The sequence below is a fragment of the Elephantulus edwardii genome, unplaced genomic scaffold (assembly GCF_000299155.1).
Source record: "Elephantulus edwardii isolate Elephantulus edwardi_28Jun2011 unplaced genomic scaffold, EleEdw1.0 scaffold00066, whole genome shotgun sequence".
Taxonomy (NCBI): Eukaryota; Metazoa; Chordata; class Mammalia; order Macroscelidea; family Macroscelididae; genus Elephantulus; species Elephantulus edwardii.
The window spans coordinates 7,269,056-7,288,051 of NW_006399816.1; the positions used below are offsets into that span (position 1 = coordinate 7,269,056).

An 18,996-nucleotide genomic window follows, 5' to 3' on the forward strand; every position below is an offset into this window, starting at 1 on the left:
TATACCAGAAACTGCCTTACCTCTAAATGCAAAGCAATATATGTCAGGGACACTTCCTAGCCTGAGATGGATAGATAAGCATACAACAGAAGGAAGAACACTCAAGTTGTACTTTAAGGCAGGCCTAACCTCTTTCCCACAGTAAATTCTTTGTATATACACATCAAAAACAGATCCAACAATCCATTTGGGAAAACCAAGGTCAGTTTGCAGCCTGGAACACAACCAGTGGAGGAGGGAAGGCAGTTTGAGTGAGGTCTTGACAAACTTGTCTTCCAAATGACTAAGGAGCTCCTTAGCGCTTGGCAGCTTGGCACGCTCAGATGGAACTGGGGCCACCAAGGAGAGCCTGGTCAGGGTGTCCTCGTGTGTACAAGATGCTTTTGTCTTCAGTGTGCCTGATCCTTGAGCGGAACTGCTCTGGCAGAGAGCAGTCTCTCTGTCAAGCTGAGATGATGACTCCTCCTCTTGCACACCTTGTATCAGGCTGACAGCTAGATGGAGTCAAGACTCTCTCCTTCGCAGCAGGCTGCACAGGCAGGCCAGCTCTCTCCACTGGCCTGGAACACTGAGGACGGGACAAAGGGCCGTCCTTGGCCCCAAAGGGAGAAAGCGACAGAGGCTTTAGTGCTATGGGCCAAGTTTTACAAAGGCAAAAGAGAGGAAAAACACATCAGATTTAAGAAAAAAGTCAGAATACATAAGACTCAAACTGATTGCCATTGAGCTGGTTCTGGCTCATAGTAACCCTACAGGACAGAACAGAATTGCTCCATTAGGTTTCCAAAGCTGTACATCTCTATAGAAGTGAATCGCCATGTTACTACCCTATGGAGCAGCTGGTGGACCAGAACCAGAGCCACAGGCCTTTCATTAGCAACCAAGTGCCTTATTTGTTCTCCATCAGAGCTCCCTCCTTTCAGGAGTTAGAATATCAAGTTCTAATTCCACTCAGGTGTCTTAGGGTAAGTCACTTAACCTGGAAGCAGATTCTTTATGGGTGATGATAACCTCTGCCCTGTGCACCCAGAGTCGAGCTGTGAGGAGCAACAGACCAGATAATGGGCTGAGGTCTATATACACACCTCAGAGATACTGGGGATTCAGTTCCAGACCACCCAGTTAAAGCGAGTCACATGAATAAGTTTGTTTCCCAGGGCATTTATGAGTTACATTCACACTCTACTGTAGTCTGTTATTTGTGCAGTAACATTATTAAAAAATTTGAAATACTGCAAGAATTAAAAATCTGACACAGAAATGTGGAGCACAAGCTATTGGAAAAACAGTGCCAAGAGACTTTTCAATTCAAGGTTATCACAAACCTTCAATTTGTGAGAAATGCACCATCTCTGAAATGTAATAAAGTGAAATGCAATAAAATACGGTATGCCTACACTGGGCAATAATAATAACAAAAATAAGAGCAAAACTGTCAGCACCACCACCCTGGCTCAGATGAGATCATGGTCCTGTTTTACTCCAAGGGAACATGCTTTCATTCTTCACTGATGAAGGGAGAATGGAATAGTTTTTATAAAGGCTTTGCTTATCAAACTTCCAAAGTAATTTCCCCCTTGGGCACTGGATGACTAAACAGAAAAGCTACCCAAGAATCACCCTACTGAGTTAAATTAACCAGAGAACATTTAGAATTGTTTGGATTTCGTTCTAGCAAAGGCGTGCGCGTGCATGCGCATGTGTGTGTGTAAGTAAACATACACACTGCAAAAGATAGGAAAAAGGGTTTGATTTCTAGAAATCAGTTCTTCCTAGAAAACGTTTGAGGGAGGGCAGAAGCAAGAGTAATTTGCTTAACATGGTTTCAGTCAGTGAAAAAAGAAATACTTTATTCAGAAGAAGAGTGTGAGAAACATTTGGTCTTGGGGCATCCTTGGCATATTTGTTACACAGGCAATTATTTTAATAGAAAACTGCTACCAAACGAGGGGTTGCCACTCTCCCTTCCTATTTTTTTTTGGTTACCAGGGAGCTTAGCTGTCTGTTGAGAACTCAGCAGACACACGCAATGACACAGCACAAAATACACACAGAACCTGGAGGGAGCGTCCAAGTGGACTCCATGGAATCCTCTCATATTTACAGATAAGGAAATGTGGCCCCTATAGGGAAAGAATTTGCTTGAGATCATGGAGCAGGGTGGAATGCTGGCCCTGACTTTGCACTTATCAATCCAGAGCTCACCCCCCAGCTCCCTGCAGTAGCACTGTGAGATCCCTCACCAACTCAGCGACTCCACTCTTCTCAGGCTTCTTCCTCTGGGAGGCTGCCCTGCCATGGGCACGGGGTCACCAGGGTACAAGCAGCCCCTGTCTAGCCTAGAAACTAAGGTGCCATGGGCTGAAAGGCCCATCTGTTGCAGTTAATTCACTCAAACATGTTAACAAGCAGAGAAAGCAGCAGTTACAGCTTTGTCCCCTGTTCCCACTGACCAGCCAGTTTTATCACCTGCAGCTGCAGTCATTTGGGGCAGCCTGCTGTGTGCTGCCTCCCCCAGGGCCTGGTGCACTTCCTCTGTGGGGCAGCCTGCTGTGTCAAAACTGCCCAGCCCCTTGCAGCCCGCTGGGCGTCACTAAGCCCTTCACACTCAAGTCTTTTTCAGTAGCTCCTGTGAAATTTACCATTTACCTTTCACATCGGCTCTAGAGGCTGAGGTGCCGATTCATTGCTGTTGGTCCCAGCTTATAAGAACGGATTCCTGAGTGGCCCAGACACTCATGTTTGGGAGTGACAAATAAGCTGCAAATGTCTAGAGGCCCTTAGTCTCACCCTTATGTGAAGAGCAAAGACACCACACATGATTAAAAACCACAATCTTCCCCTCCAAGCCTTCCCGAACTACTCACTCCAACCTCAGAATGAGCTTCCCAGCAAAGAGATCACCATGTATTTAAAGGGAGTGGCCTCCATTCCAGCTGTCCTGCCTTAATCTCCCCTCTTCAACTACACATTGTTGACAGCTAAGTGATCTGACAGCCCAGCTCTGGGCTCTGCCTTCAACGATGAGCTTTGTCTACAGACTGAAGTGCTAACTTCTGCTCATACACTGTCCTTTACAGTCTGGTGCCAGCTGACCCACACATAGCCCTTGAACTCGGGCCCACTGTGTCCGTGCCACATCAGTCACGGCGTTTTGGCCTCCCCTGCATGGTTCCCCTACTTCCAGGCCTCAGAAATGATGAAATCTCATCTGCTTTCAGGAGTTTTCCCTGTTCTCCAGCAGCCCAGGGCAAGGTCCCTACACTCACTCATTTGGTACTGAGTCACAGAGGAGAGCTCTCAATATCGCCTAACATAACCCTGCTTGGAAGGTACCTGAGTGGAGGTGAGGGTCTTCCCAGAAACTATTTCCTTGCAGAGGAAAATTTAAATCTACTTTTTTTATCCTTCCATTACAGTTGTTCTCAAAAGGAGGGCAATTTTGACCCAATGTACATTTATTATAATTTAGAAACATTCTAGCAGTCATGATTGGGGGTTGCCACTGGCATCTAATAGGTAGAAGCCAGGAATGCTGTTAAATATCCAAAAAGCACAGGACAGTTTCCCGTAACAAAGGATTATGTAGTAAAAATAAAAACAAATAAGAGCAACAAAGCAGAAAAATTTTGTATTAGGGTAAGTAACATGCAGCCTGAACTGGCTTTCCCTTCTACTGGAATGTGTGTTTTGTTATGTCAACAGTGAAAGCAAATGTGAAGCACTAAAAGCAAGTGCTGGAGACCATGAAAAGATTTACTTGGGCCCTGTATCACTATAAACTGGAATTAGCAAAGAAGTGTCGCCTACTTCTGCTTTAGGTGGGATCACTCAGAGACCTAGTCACTGGCAATCTGGCAGCTGCAGCTGCTCTGGAATAGCAGGATATTCAGCAGACTGTTACTGCTGCCGACCTTCAGCTACAAGACAGCTGCTGAAAGGGAGGTAAATGCATCCAAAGTACCACATGCCTGTATGTGGCATATGCTGAATCAGGAAAACCAATAGAACTACTTATACCATGAGTATATCCTGAGTGGCCTCGTATCCAGTCCCATGCTAGCCGCATGGGGACGCACAGGAATGACAAAGTGGCTATCCTCAAGGAGTTCCTAGTCTAATGGGGACATAGTAGTAAACAAACAATTATCCACCTTCACTCTTGGCTAGACTGATAGAACTTCCACTTTCCTTTAAAAATCCTTCTGGGAAGTGAGAAAAGCAATAAAGTAGAAAATAAAGCAGTAGAACTACACTACTGATTAAAATCTATATTGCTATGGCAGCCCCTTTGAGACAGGATCAGCTCCTGGGTTTGCACCAGCTGGGCCTGTGAAGCTTGTAAATAATTAAAAGGTAATTGGAAGGGGAGACCAAAGTATTAAGTGGATTTCTCTCTCTCAGGGCAACCAGGGAGTTTCATTGCTGCCAGTCACATTATCTTTCGGGATTATATTCTTGTTTTTTCACTGACACATGCAGCTCCAGATAACAGTTGAAGGAGTAAACTAATTAGGGCCTGCTTAGATGGCTTTGATAGGCTTGGAGACTGGGGGAAATGAGATGCAAAACTTTCCATTGCCTTTTTAAGTAACCAGGAGTTACAGGCATGCTGTTAAGACGGCAGTAAGAGTTTGGAAGGTGGAGGCAAGTGGGGGAGAGAGAGAGAGGCCTTAACTCAGGGTATTTAGCTGCTGGCGACTGCCTAGGGTCAAAGAGAAATATTTTATTCCTATGTTGCCATAAAGCATTGAGAAACCAAAGGATATAGGATCGGATATAAACAGGAGCCTGGGTAAAAGCATGTTGAGAGCAGCCCTCCTTGGTAGCTGTACGCTGAGAGTGATGAAGGCAGAGTTGTGCAGGTTACCAAAGACCTTTTCCCAGAAAGGCTGGGGTTCTGGCTAGGCTTCCTGAGGACTTGACCCAGCTGATAAACCCATCTCTATGGCAGGATATAAAGGCAGGAAGTAGATTCACTGGGCTCAAGGCTCAGTCATGCCATGGTCCAGAGTGCAGATGGCTCTGGGGGGTGGGAAGGAGATTGAGAGAAGGACAGAGAGTGATGAGGGTGGGTTACAGGACAGAAGTATCTACAGATAAAGCTACAGGAATGCCCCAGGCAAGATAGATTATGCCAGGGCACTTCCTAACCAACCTGCCTCTGGAAACTCTATGAATGTAGAGAAATGATGATAGGTATAGAACAGGGTTCAGGTTTTTTATTCATAGGGTCGCTGTGTGTTGTGCTCAACTCGATGACAATCAACAACAACAACAGGATAAGGAAAAAGAGTTGGCTTTTCCCTTTCATGAATCACTTCAAATTCTCCCAACAAACTCCTGTACTGGTATTGTCACTGCATCGGTTCTAACTCCCAACAACCCAGTGTGTGCAGAATAGAGGGGTTCCATGGGGTCTGCAGGGCTGTGGACCTTTTGGAAGCAGATCACCAGATCTTCTAAAGTGCCTCTGGGTAGGTATGAACTGCCAACTTGTCATTATGTGCCGTCAAGTCGCCTGCAATTCATAGAGACCCCATGTACAACAGCTCTGAACCCTGCTCTATCCTGAGCCAACACACTCACCCCCACCACACTAGTCACTGAACTAATCCATCTCATAGAGGGTCTTCTTTTTTGCACTGTCCCCCAACCCTCCCAAGTAAGATGTCCTTCTCCAAGGACTGGTCCCTTCTTGCAACATGGCCAAAGTATGTCACGTGGAGCCTCAGAATCCTTGCCTCCAACGGCAGACTAATTTCACCCTCTCCAGGATGAACCTGTTTGTTCTCCTAGCAGTCCATGGTATACTCAGTACTCTTCTCCAGCACCAAAGCTCAAAGACATCCAATTTTCTTCTGTCATCCCTAGTCACTGTACAGCTTTCTGATGCATAGCATGGAATTGTAAAGACCTATGGCCTGGATCAAGTGCACCTTAGTCTCCAGACTGACAATGTTGTTCTTCAGTACTCTGGAGAGGTCTCTGACAGCAGACTTTGCCAATGCAATTTGTCTTTTGATCTCCTGGCTGCTGGTGCCAAGTGTGTTGATTGTGAAGCCAAGCAAACTAATGCTGTTAACAGTCTCAATCTCTTCACCATCTATCATGATGCTACCAACATTTTAGCTAGTCATTAAGGGCTTAAGTGGTCATGCCACCCATCTGTATGCTCTCATTTACTGTGTTCAGTTTCCACAGTTCTGGATGCACAAGCTAGTGTTAAGTGAAGCCCAGGGCAGCTCTAATGCTCTGGCTCCAGAGACCAGTTAATTGGAAGAAGAGAGACAAAAAAACAAAGAAGGACCAAATTTCAATGTCCATTCTATTCTGCCAAGACTTTCTTTTCACTCTTGTCAATTATTGGCGAAATCCAGGACCAAGCAGCAGTAAATGCCTCTCATCTGCGTAAGATACTTGCACTCTTGGAGAAAGACAGCTAACAGTGACTGGAACACAGTAGGCATTCAATAAATATTTACTGAGGAGACAAGCTGCCAACTTGAAGGCATACAGTTCGAATCCATCAGCTGCTCTGTGGAAGAAAGATGGGCAGTCTCCTCTTGTGTGATTTACTGCCTCTGAAAGCCTGCTGGAGGGTCAGCTATGAGTCGGTTCTGACTCAAAGGTACATAACAAAAACAACAACAGACAGAACAATGAACAGATTCGTTGTTTTACTCACCCCTCTTCTGCATAAAGATGAAGAGATCATCGAGGAACTCTTTCCTTTCAGGATCATCATCCAGTTCATACAGCTGTGATCCCCATGCCCCAAGAGAAAAGCACAGTGAGCAATTCCATCTTGCTGCAGGAAGTTTCACACCATCCACACTGCAATCATCCACATGACTGGGAACGTGACTCACAGACCTCTCCTGTCCTTATTCCTTGGGGATCAGGGGCAACCACCCTCTGTAAAATGGCTCAAAGAACACATTACAGACCTTGGCAAAATCTCGGGAGATCTCTCTTCCTCGGCTTCCATCTGCATCATCACTCCAGGTCAAAGCACCATTCTAAAAGGAAACAGAACACAAAGTTCAGAGCGGAACAGAAGAGAAACAGTGACAGACGCAACACAAGCATTAATGGGGAAGATAAAGAACCTTAGTAGCTGTTGTACAAACCTGGCTCACATCATGGAAGACTATTAAGAAGACCAAAGCTGTTAACCATGCCAGGACTTGAACGTTGGCTTGTTTTCAATTCTAGTTCTAACATAAGAAGCTGAGTGAAAGAATAATTCAATAATTACATTTGTTAGGATTCAGTGAGTGTTACTTCTTGTTGTTATACGCCATCAAGTTAACTAGGATTCATAGCGACCCTAAACAACAGCTCTGAATCCTGCCCTATCCTGAGCCAATCTCCCCATCTCTGTCTGACACACCTGACCCCATGGCCACAGTCACTGTGTCAATCCATCTAATTTTTTTTCACATTAGATGACTATTTTTTTTAATTGGTTTGCTTACAAAGTTTGTACTATCCATTCATATTATGCTTTGTATAATCATTTTCATTTTAATTTTTTTAAATGAATTTATTTTTTAATTTTTAAAAATAATTTTAATGAACATTTACAGAGAATTTGGATTTCCATTCATTCATTGCTGCATAGATGACTATTTTTTTACAAAATAAAAAAGTTCGTATACATTGTTTTTCACACTGATCTTTCCCAAACACCTAATTTTTTTTTATGTGAACTTGAGTTTATTAAATAGGAAAGCTATGCATTTAAACAATAGAGAAGGATATTTACTTTAAAAAAATAGCATCTGTAGGAAAACTGCTCTAAAGGCCCTGGTGTGCCCCAAGCCCCAAGCTGTGGAGGGCACTGGAAAGGGAGCCTGGAAGCCCAAGACTGCACCCGAGGTTCAGACTTGAGTCTGATCCCTACCACCACATGTGAGAAAAACACAGCCCAGAGTGTGTCGTCGTGAAACCCACACAGGTGGTTTACACAGCTCCAACCACCTAATTCTTGAAAAGGGGGCCTGAAGGCCCAACTTTCTGAGAATATGCTCATTCCTGAATCGCTGAGGGTAGAGTATGTAATGTTATCAGCTTGCTAACTAAAAGGCTGGCAGTTTGAATTGACCAGCTGTTCACGGGAGAAAGATGGGCAGCCTCAAAGATTGACAGTCTTGAAAACCTTGACTGAAGGGCGCAGAGTCAGAACCAACTTCATGGCAAGGGTGGTTTCTGGTTGATGTTTTGTTTGTCTATTATCACTGGCTGATCTGCAGCATCACTGTTCAGCAGGTTGTGAGAAATACCTCTCCTGGTCCCCCATACAACACTTAAACGCTTAACTGAGAGCTAAAAGGTCAAAGATTCTGAAGTTGTGGTCTCTCAGTCAGGCCTCTATTATAAGGATCCCATGTTCTGAGATTTTTTCCCCCCCTGCAGAAACTCTCCAGCCCCAGGGTGAGAACTCATTTTCATAAGTGAAACAATGAAAACCTAGTATTAATCTAATTGATTAGGCTGAGGTAACACTACCCAAAAGAAGGAAATGGCAAACAGGCCTTTGTGCTCTTGAAATACGCTTCCTACCTTTCCTCAGGTGAGTAAATCAGTTAGGATTCAAATCAGGCAGCATCTATAGGAAGCCTTCCCTTCTATGGCTGAATACACTAAAAACAAATGCTGTATATTTGTATGTGTGTGTACATTTCTATCCTAGAATTTAGAAGATTACTTTGAAGTTACCCGTCAGTCCCATCATATTATAAGCCTCTTTAAAGCAAGGATCATATTCACCTGTTTAGTCCTCCAGTACATACAGGACATTGTTGTTCATTGCCGTCGAGTCAAGCATGACTCACAGCAACCCCATAAACAAAAGGCCTGAAGCCTTTCTACAACAACTGACATTTATCAAAGTTAATAGAGTTTCCAGAGGCATGTTGTTTAGGAAGTGGACGCCACATTACTTGGCACAAAATAGGTCTCAAATAAAAAAAAAAAGAAAAAAGAAAAAGAAAAACAGGTCTCAAGTAATGTGTGGTGAACTCGAAACACTGTTAAAAGCATTACTCCACAGATGAGAAGGGACACAGACTATTATAACCTCTTTTTTCTTTCCAGGACCACAGGCACGTGTGTATGAGGTGTAGGGTGCAGGCACGCTAAGTCCCATACTACCCAGCCGGTTGGGTGTGCAAGTGATAAGGGTGGGCAAGGGGGCACTGGGGATGGGGAACAGAGGTTACCTGGGAGGACATTCTTTGAACCACACAGGGATTGCATTCTAAAACCAGGCTAATAAAATAAAGCCCTATTCTAATTCCATTCTCTTTCTAAAAATAATGTTATCATTCCACTGTCTCTTCAGTTCATAAAGCTTGTCTGAAAGCAAGGAGTACTACTCAGTTATAGTCTGGGCTGGTGCCTTGCCTCTCCTGTTCAGTTCTGGGGCTTCTGAAACGTAGAGCCACTTTCTTGGTAGCAGTGATTTGGCACAGTGAGGTGAGTATGAGAAGTGACACTTTGTTGAAATGAAACTGGCTGCACCAAATTGTTCCCCTGCTTATCTAGTAAACTGTGTGCAAGGAAGTAGTCTGTAAATACTATCTGACTGTGCACTCTTGATCTGATGAGGCAGACAGTGCTATAAACATCCCCACAGCACCTCCCGCTGAGGGAAGCCAGTAATCAAGCAGGTGGAACTCTGTAAAAACAAAACAAAATAAAAACCTCACCCCGTATTGTAATTACAGTCACTGGTATCATCTGGTGGCAACCAGCACAATGAATAATCAGGATGAATGATGTCTGTCAGGTCAGCAAAACCAGGCAGAGTTACATTCCCCTTTCAAAAGGATGCAGTAGGCTGCCCTAATGCCTAGTGATTTCGTTTGAGCCAGTAATTCCTGCTGGAAAGTCAATTATCCCGGGAGCCCCATCGGCTGAAAGACATTTAATGGGGGATCATTGCTGCTTCTGTTATGTCAGCTGTTTACTGTGGCAGCTCAATTCCCAACCCTCTCGTCAGAGATCTGAAGGCTGATTTTGTTCACAGGAGGGTTTTTCTCGATAGGTCACTCAGAGATGGAAACATAGATTTTTGCTAATTACAGTAACTTCCAGGCCCTCTGCTCACTCGGAAACTATTTAACACTCAGCTGGGTTGAGAGAACAGAATTCACAACCCACAATCTCCAGACAAAGCTTTCCACGGCAGGAAAGGAGTATAAAAACAAGCACGCTGGTGTGGTCACCATGTGATTGTGTGTGAAAACACCACCCCAGCACAAGAGCTCAGCTCAGGGCAGGGAAAGAAGTGCCCTGGCACGGGAGTGGTGAGCTGGCTGGGTCCCCGTGGTCTTCTCCAATTCTGTCCAAACTCTATCAGCATCCACTAAGTGTATGCCACTTACAAAGTTCACAAATCTGCTTGGTGGTGAGTGGTTTGCCTGGAATGCCTCTAGCTCAGTGACCAAAGAGCGCTTGGAGGACCTGCCAATACTGGGCACAAATAGGAAGCTGAACTCGTGGAGCAAACCTACTGTTCTCTGGAGGGGGGTCGGGGTGGGGGTGGGGGGGTGTTTAGTCTGTCCAGTTCCAAGGCAGTGATGGCCCATTACCTAATTTGAAATATCCCACTGGGACTGTAAGTTACTTTGTCTTGGGGTAGTTAAACTGTGATCCTGTCCCACAGGTTTCCTGACCGAGCGTATAATCATTCCTGTACCTGCCTGCCTTTCCTGAGCCAGCTGGAATGCCACTTCCTTGGTGGAGCCCCTCTCGCCTTGGGCCCCCAAGAAGAATCAATGCCTTTCTCCTCCGGCTGGGCTGCCGCTTGTATTGTACTTACCAGTACCCCTCTAGGCCCTCAGTCTGTAAGCATCCTATTGGGGTATCCCCAACCTCACCACAGACAAAGCAATAAGATAATTTGCTGAAAGATAGGGAGAGGATGCCCCAGAAAGCACTATCTGCTGAAAGACAGGGAGAACTTGCATCCCAGCAACTGCTCTGTCCTCTCCCTTTCACCGGGGGGATTACAGGCTTAAGAAATTTTTTTCCTGCCTTTTAACTCCAAGCAACTGCTACAGAATGCAGCTCGTGTACACAACTCGAGGTAATGTGCAGGAGCCTCCTAGGATGATGAACAGGGTCTGGAGGGTCTGAGTGTGTAAAAGTTACCAGACCCAAAATACTTTCTGTTCAGAAGGTGAGTGTGGCTGTGTAGCAGAGGAAGGAGGTAAACAGGGGTGGTGGTGGGGTGAGTTTGCACAGAAACACATCCAAGAAGAAACAGCTCCACGTTTTAGGGATTAGGATGAGCCCGTGAGAAAAGCATTTCCATGGAAGCGCCACTGCCTGCAAGCTTCCGTGTTCAAGGCAAGGCTTTGTTACCCTGCCAGCAGCAATGTTAAATAGCCCATGTGTGAGGCGAGTGAACAGTAGCCAGAGTGGTCACTCATTGCCATTTACAACCTTCTCACCCTCTCCTACTTGAGAACTCCCTTTTACCATCTTTGATCTCACCAGGAGTTCACAGGAAACCAGCAGTTTGTTCCCAAATATCCACCCAGGAGTGGCTTTGGCTACTATACCACATTCAGCTCATTTTTCCCTAGGGAAGACACAGTGTTTTGCCTTTAAATATCTTAAAAATTATGTGAAAGAATACTGGGGGCTGGGGGGAGGTAGAAGGAATCAGAAGCTAGTGTACATGAACCTTCAACGCAGATTGAGCCAGGAGCTTTGCACACATTTTCTTACTAAACTATGAGAAACGAGGAGGTGATTATTTTAGAGCTCAGAAAACGACTCTGGCTTGAAGAGCTTAAGTAACTTGCCCAGACTCTCAACCCTGTCCACATCGGGGCAATCCCAGGATTTAAACCCAGGTTGTCACGGCTATACCATGCTGCCTCATGGGTTGAAAGAACAGTAGAGAGTGTTTTGAGGGGGAAATGAGACAGGGAAAGAGTGAATAAAAGAACAGAAAATAACCTCCACTGTTCACAGTATGCCGACGTCAAGTCATAGCCCAAGAGTGGCTCTTCTCCTCCCAAAACAATTCTTTTCCTCTTTATTTCATTTTTGTCTGGTGGTGCAGTGGGACAGGAAACCAGCCCTCACAGAACACTTGCCCAGGAGAGTTGTCTGAAGGTACTGAATTAAGAACAGTTAGTTAACCTTTTACCATTGCCTCCAAAGTTCCCATTCTCTCCAGGGATCTGGGATCAGGAGAGAGAGAAGAGTAGAATTTCAGCTGAGAGAATCAGAGCAATATGGTGCTGAGGCAATACACAAAGGAAGCTTTAAAAAAATAAGGACTCAAAATCTAACCTGATCTCTACTCAAAATTAAAATAATTAAAAAAAATTTTAAAATAATACTGCTCTAGCATCTCCACCCTGGAAGAAGGAAAATTAGTCCTATCTGTACAAATCTAAAAATTGCTTTGCTGAGGATGAAACAGAATCCTCCTAATTTCCAAAGCTCCAGAGGGCAGAACTAGGGTCAGTGGGCAGAAGTCACAAATAGGTTTTCAGGCCAACAGAAAGGAGACTCTTCTAACAATCAGAACTGCCCAATAATGGAGCAGGTCTTTTCAGGAGGTGGGCAGCCTTCTGTCCCCGGATGAACATCTGTCTGGGATGTCTTGGTGCAGAATGCAATAGGAGGTGGCCTCCAGGGGCCCTTTCTGTCCCAGAGAACTAGGATTCCATGACAAATTCATTCAACACAGACTTCCTGAGAACCTACCCCAGGTAGAGTACTGGGGTGAGATGCATAAAGCAAAAACAAACAGACAGATTCTTGCCACTGGGAATTAGCTCTACCACACAAGTTGAACATTCATGCAACATACTTACCATGCAAAGCAACAAGCACCAAAACACCCAGGAGTCAAAAGAAAAAGGTGGAGTGGCTGAGAGGTGGAGCTTTAGATGGGCCAAGAAGAAGGACAAGGAGAAATGTAAAGCTTATTAATGAATTAATCACATTTGAGTGAAAGTCTACCAATCATACTGTTTTTCATTCAATCACTTACACATAACATTAATTAGCCATTAACATAATTCATTAAATGTCAAATCAATCCCTTACTGTCTACTGCCTTTCCCCCCTTTCCCATCCCCTAGTAACCATGAAATTTACTGCCTGCATGAGTGTGGAGTGGGGGATAAACAAGGCATGTTTTGGCAGGGAGGATATAGGACAGCAAGTCTGACTAGTTAAGGTGGAAACAGCCTGTGAAATGCCTTGAATACCAGGAGGAAATTTAAACTCTGAACTGTTGGGGGTGGGAGGGCAGAGCACACTGGAAGTTTCCTGAACAGAAAAAGACTGAATCAGTGTTTTAAATTGTTTTGATGATCCATGCTTGTTAGAAAAACATAAGAAATACACATGTGAATGTATGCAGACACCAAACTGGACTGTGACTTTCACCTTTAATTTCTCTCATGGTATTCACTTATGTAGAAATATTGGATCATATAGGACACACCAAATATCCCAAAAGATTCTGGGGGGGGCTGTGGAATGAAAAGACAGCTAAGAGTTCCTTTCATGGAGTTTAAAGTCTAATGGGAAAAAACCAAAAAAAACCCATAATTACGTATCTTTTTCTTATATTAGATTTTGATTCATTTATCAAGACCTAGCCCTTTCCCCTCTCCCTAAACAAAGATCTGGATGTAGATTATACTGAAAAGACAAAACAATTTAGCACAGACATTCACTCTTTCATGCTAGAGAATCAAATGACTTTATTTAATGAAATGTTTTTTTTTCAATGCCCTTAAGTAATAATTTACAATGTCAACATGTTGCTTCCAGAAACATACCATAGTGAGGATCAGAGGAAAAGCAAGCTCTGAGGTTGGAGAGCTGCACAGCAGCCCCCACTAAAGCTGCCAGTGGCAGAGGTGGTGATGCGCCAGTAGAACCAGAGAGAAAAGACTGTATCAGAAGATGCAACCAAGTCAAGAGTATCAGCTGTATCTGGTTGGAAAGAACACGAATTCTTGTTGTGGGGAACATATGTTCCTGATGGAATAAGAAGCGGTACAGGTATCAAGCAAGAAGATTTTGAGCACTAATCAAAACAGCCCACTATCAGGCGTGACAAAGACCAATCCCTCTGTCCCGGAGGAAGTCGGGCATGGCAGCCAGCTGTAGCAGAAATCAAGGTTTCTGCCAATCTTCCAGTGAAGAGAAAGGGGGAGAAATTTAATGAACAACCCTTGACTCAAGAAGGTTATATTGGGCCCCTCTCTTTACTAAGATTTAATCAACAACAAAACAACAAAAGCAAAAAAACTCCAACCAGGCCACGCCTCTAAGATCTTAGGAGCCAGGACTGCATTCCTTAGAGCTGTACCTCCCCAGAGACAAGAGCTCCTGACTTTAAAAGCAATTAAGTATCTAGGCTATTTTAGGATTACTCCTTGACCACCTGGAATATCTTATTAAAGCACAGCTCAGATGTCCAAAGTAATTTTAGTTCCCATTCCTCATTCTTCCCCAGGGCAGGAGTTAACCCTTTCTCTAAAGTTTGAAGTACAGAGATAGGATACTAAGTCTTCACTTACATTCCCCATACTCCGAACCCTTTAAAGAAACTATCACTGCACATACTACCAACTTTTACAGAGATACTGTTCTCTAAAGACACAGAATAGGAATGTATCTCTTTTTCTCTCTACTCTCTATTGGCAAACTGCTGGGATCTGAATCTCAAAACTGTCAAAGAGGCTGATCTCAATCTTCAGATACCAATTAATTGCTCCAAAATACAAAATGTAATGTGAGAATTTGGGCTGAATACTGCTGTGTTAATATTATTATTGTTTAACAAGTAACACATAAATTAATGTCCTCTTTTGGCCAGAAGTGTGGTTCTGTAAGTATTATCTGAACCATACGTGTGACTGCTCTCCTGCTGGCCTGGTCAATGATGTTGTAATGTTAAAAAGTCCAGCTGAAGAAAAGAAAAACACTCTTTGCCCTCTCCCCAGCTTTAACTGATTCCAGGAGGTAATGAGACATGTACAAGGCAGTAATGGGCAGGATTAAAGAAGAATGCTAGGAGGAGCGAGGAGCCCCAGGAAGTAAAACAGATACTGTTATAAGCAACACTGTTGGACTACAAAACCCTTCTGATAAGATCAGGATTACTGCTCTTAGCTTAAGTCGCCCAGGTCTTGGAAGCACTAGAGTTATAATTATCAGATGTACACCTTCCGCTTCCAGGTAACTTTAGCAGGAACCAGCAAGAGCCTCTCCACCTCTTACAGCAACATAGATCAATTTAGATTTGGTGGCTTGGAAAAAAGAGTTAAGGGGCACTTTTCTGATTAAGTATAGAGAGGAGGAGGGAGGGGAAAGAAAGAAAAGGGTGATATTCGTACCTCTTCAGCTAGATAACCATTCCATGTAATAACTAAAAAGAGTGTGCAGAAATGGTATTTCTACAAAAGGAGGAAGAAAAGGTGAAATGCAATGTTGGTGGAGGACACCCTGATGCCATGGGATGAATGGGCCCCACCAACTCAGTCCAAGAGCCTGAGGAAAGTCCTAGGTCCTTTTCTCCGTGAGAATCTGAATTTGCACACTATCCCTGTACCACCAATGGAACTTCCATAATGGTTGCTGACATTCATTCATGTCACAGTGCTCCAGTCAGAGTTCCAGGAAGTCAGAGCCAGTGGAAGAACACCTCATTTGACAGAAAATGAAATGGAGATGTTGAAAGGGCAAGTGTCTTGCTCAATGTTCCAGGAAAGTTTTATAAAACTTCTCTTTTCTAACCCCACATTTTAAAGATACAGAGAGAATTATATATATATATGTGCTGAATGAAGAGAAAGACAAAATACAACAAGAGGATGAAGAAAGGCACAGAGAGGTAGAGAGGAATAATGGAAATCGGAATGACAAGGAGGAAGGGTTTAAAAGTACAGCTATGTTATAAATGTTAAAATTAATGTTATAAAACAAACAAGATGTATTTGAATAGTTAAAATTAATTTGCTTTGTAAATGTTCATTTATCACAATTTAAAAAGCTATGACTGAGTATTTTACAGAAAAAATGCTTGCATTTTCAAGACTGGTATTTTCAGAGGGCGGGTATCCTCTGGCAGAAGAGTTATATTCAGAGTTTAAAAGTCAGTCGCATTTATAGATTTTAAAAGCTTCTCCTAGGACTTCTTCTAGCCCCATTCCCCTTGCACTGTGCTAGAATATTTGATATCAGTGTCTGCGACCTGGCAGATGATGACGATGAGTTTTGGGGAAACTTGGAAATATGTAAGAGAAGGTGGACTCCAAGTTCTAAATTACAGCCCCACAAAATAATCTCAACAACAAAAGAAAGCATTTTCTCAAGATCACAGTTTAATTTTAAACCCAAATGGTAAACAGAAGAGTAGGCAACAAAAAAAAAAAAAAAAGGAGCCACAACTCATTTGCAAACTAGCAAAGCTTAAAAAAATGAATATATTTAACAATAACAAGGACCAGAGCAATGGGGTTCTCCAACACTGCTAGTAGTAATATGAAACGGCATAAATCGTCTCAAAGGCAATTTGCCTTAAAATGCCACACATATAAAAGCAACAGCTGTATTACTAACCGAGTACTTATGATGCTGTACTAGTCATGTGTCCCAGCATTTTATATGCATCAGATATAATCTTCACACAGAAATGAGGTATGCATGTACTATTATTATCATCCTATCTTTCTGATGAGAACACCAAAGCACCAGGAAGTTGAGTAACTTGAATGTTACAAAGCTACCAAATGGCGGCACTGACAATCAAATGCACGCTTGTAACTGCCTCAATTTCATAATCTACCCTATTTTGTAATCCTGCACCTATGAATCTATCATGAGGAAATAACGAGAAACATAGCACTATTTTATTTTCAAAAGCAATTAATTACAAACAGCCTGAGTGCCTGACATCAAGGGAATAAGCAACACATTTAGGTGCTATCTAGATAAAAATATTTTGCTGCAAATAACGAGAAACATAGCACAATTTTATTTTCAAAAGCAATTAATTACAAACAGCCTGAGTGCCTGACATCAAGGGAATAAGCAACACATTAAGGTGCTATCTAGATAAAAATATTTTGCTGCCATTAAAGTGTTTCCTTTTTAAAAAAAAACACAACAAAACACACCAAGATTTCTTATTAATAAATACCAGACAGAGTAATGACCTACCAAAACCCACAACTATACAACTATACTGATATATACAATAATCATGGGGAAAAAGCTGTTGGGGATTTTTCCCTCTCCAGTCTGTGGGTTTCCTTCTTACCCTGTTGAAGAAGTTATGTGTATAGAGATTTGATTCTTAGGAGGTCTCAGTCATCTATTTTATTCTCTCCTGGCTGTAGGTTTTGGTGTTTTTTGTGATTTGAATATTCCTGAGGAAGATTATGAAACATGACAGAACCTATAAAGGGAAAGATCAACAGACTTTGCTACATCAAAATCTTTCATTCGTATCAGATAAAAACAACAACAAAACCCCCACAAATCAAACCCAAAGTCAAACTACTATGGAAAACACTTGAAACATTCAAAAAGACAAGGTCCTGTGCACAAGGGCTGCATAGCTGAGTAACAAAAAGATAAGCCACAGAAACATGGGCAAAGATAAACAAGTCATGGAACAAAAGGAGAAGGTGAAGAAACATGAAAAAGATAGCGGAGCTGAAGGGCCGATAATAGCCAGTTTTGGCAAGGGTTGGGAAAATACAGGATTGGTGGCCAAGTAAAAATACAGTATTTCCTGAAAATGATTTAGCAATCTAAATCTAAATACGGTATAGTTGCCAGGGAGCTGTGCTGTTAACCCAAAGCCTGAGCCCCTCTGCCAGTTTAAATCTACCAGTGGCTTCAAGAAGGAAAGATGGACTCTCTCCTCCTATGTGATTTGTAGCCTCTGAAAACCCACTGGTGGGTCAGTTATGGGTTGGTTCTGATTCAGCAGCAGTTTTTTAAAATAAATGTCCCCCACCCCACCCCCACCCCCCTTTCTCTCTATCCTACATCTTCCTGCCTTCTAAGCTTTCTTCTTAGGGAAATACTGCCCTTATGAGTGTGTATCGTTGACTGCTGTGAGGAGTGAACGCCTCCTTGATGTCCTTGTTCACCTTATGTCTCCTGTTTAGCTGTAAATTGAGCCAGAAGGTTCCATACTCCAGTCTTGGGGATCTACTCATCTTTACAAGACCACCAAATCTGGATGCTATCATGATTTTTAGTTTCTTTTCCACACTTTTCTTCCACTCTTACTGGTTTTTTAATCAAAATTCCAAGTCAACGAGATAGAAAGTTATAAAAGATAGCAACATAAGTATATTTGTTTTAAAAAAAGAGTATTAGTCCCAAAAGTCTCGCTTTCAAGTAAGAATAATTCTTAATGGAGAGTAGGGGGAAAGGAAGAAAATTATAATCACACATGAAAAATATATCCCACATTAATATCACATAGTCCTAAGCAGAAGTTCAGCACATGCACAGAAAAAGACCTATCCAAGGAACATCAGTGTTAAATATCTAAACTGTGGACTAAAAGCTTCCAGAGAGAAAAACAAGCTACATTTAATTAGAAATGTGTGGACTTTTCAACAGCAAAAATAAAAAAACACACAAAACAACCCAGTGCAATTTTTGAAAAAATTATTTCAATTTAGAATTCTATATCCAGCCAAAATATTAAGTATGATAGATTGAAGGTCTTTCTTTTTATTTCCATTCATTTATTATTATACTGCTGATCATATTCTTTTGTGTGTGTGTGTTTTATTATTTATTGTAAGACCACTGATTAGCATTGACAGTGCACTTGAGCTCAAGGTTCTTGAGTGGCTGTGGTTGCTGATTGTGTAGCACTGTGACAGCCACGTAACTTTGAACTGAATTACAATGAAATGGCATCGTGGCTGTGGGGAACCCAAAGTAAAAACTTGAGTGCACAATCATTTCAGA

The 18,996-nt window shown here is 42.8% G+C and overlaps 1 protein-coding gene across 1 annotated transcript in view; it reads right to left on the minus strand.

Annotated features, from left to right (window-relative positions):
* Window positions 1-18,996, minus strand: part of ARID3B (AT rich interactive domain 3B (BRIGHT-like)) — a 57,302-nt gene that overhangs the window by 17,083 nt on the left and 21,223 nt on the right. Inside the window, exons 2-3 of the mRNA XM_006888300.1 lie at window positions 6,951-7,022; window positions 6,689-6,761 (exon numbers count right to left, since the gene is read on the minus strand). Coding sequence (XP_006888362.1) covers window positions 6,689-6,761; window positions 6,951-7,022 — 145 coding nt within the window. The remainder of the gene's footprint in view (window positions 1-6,688; window positions 6,762-6,950; window positions 7,023-18,996) is intronic.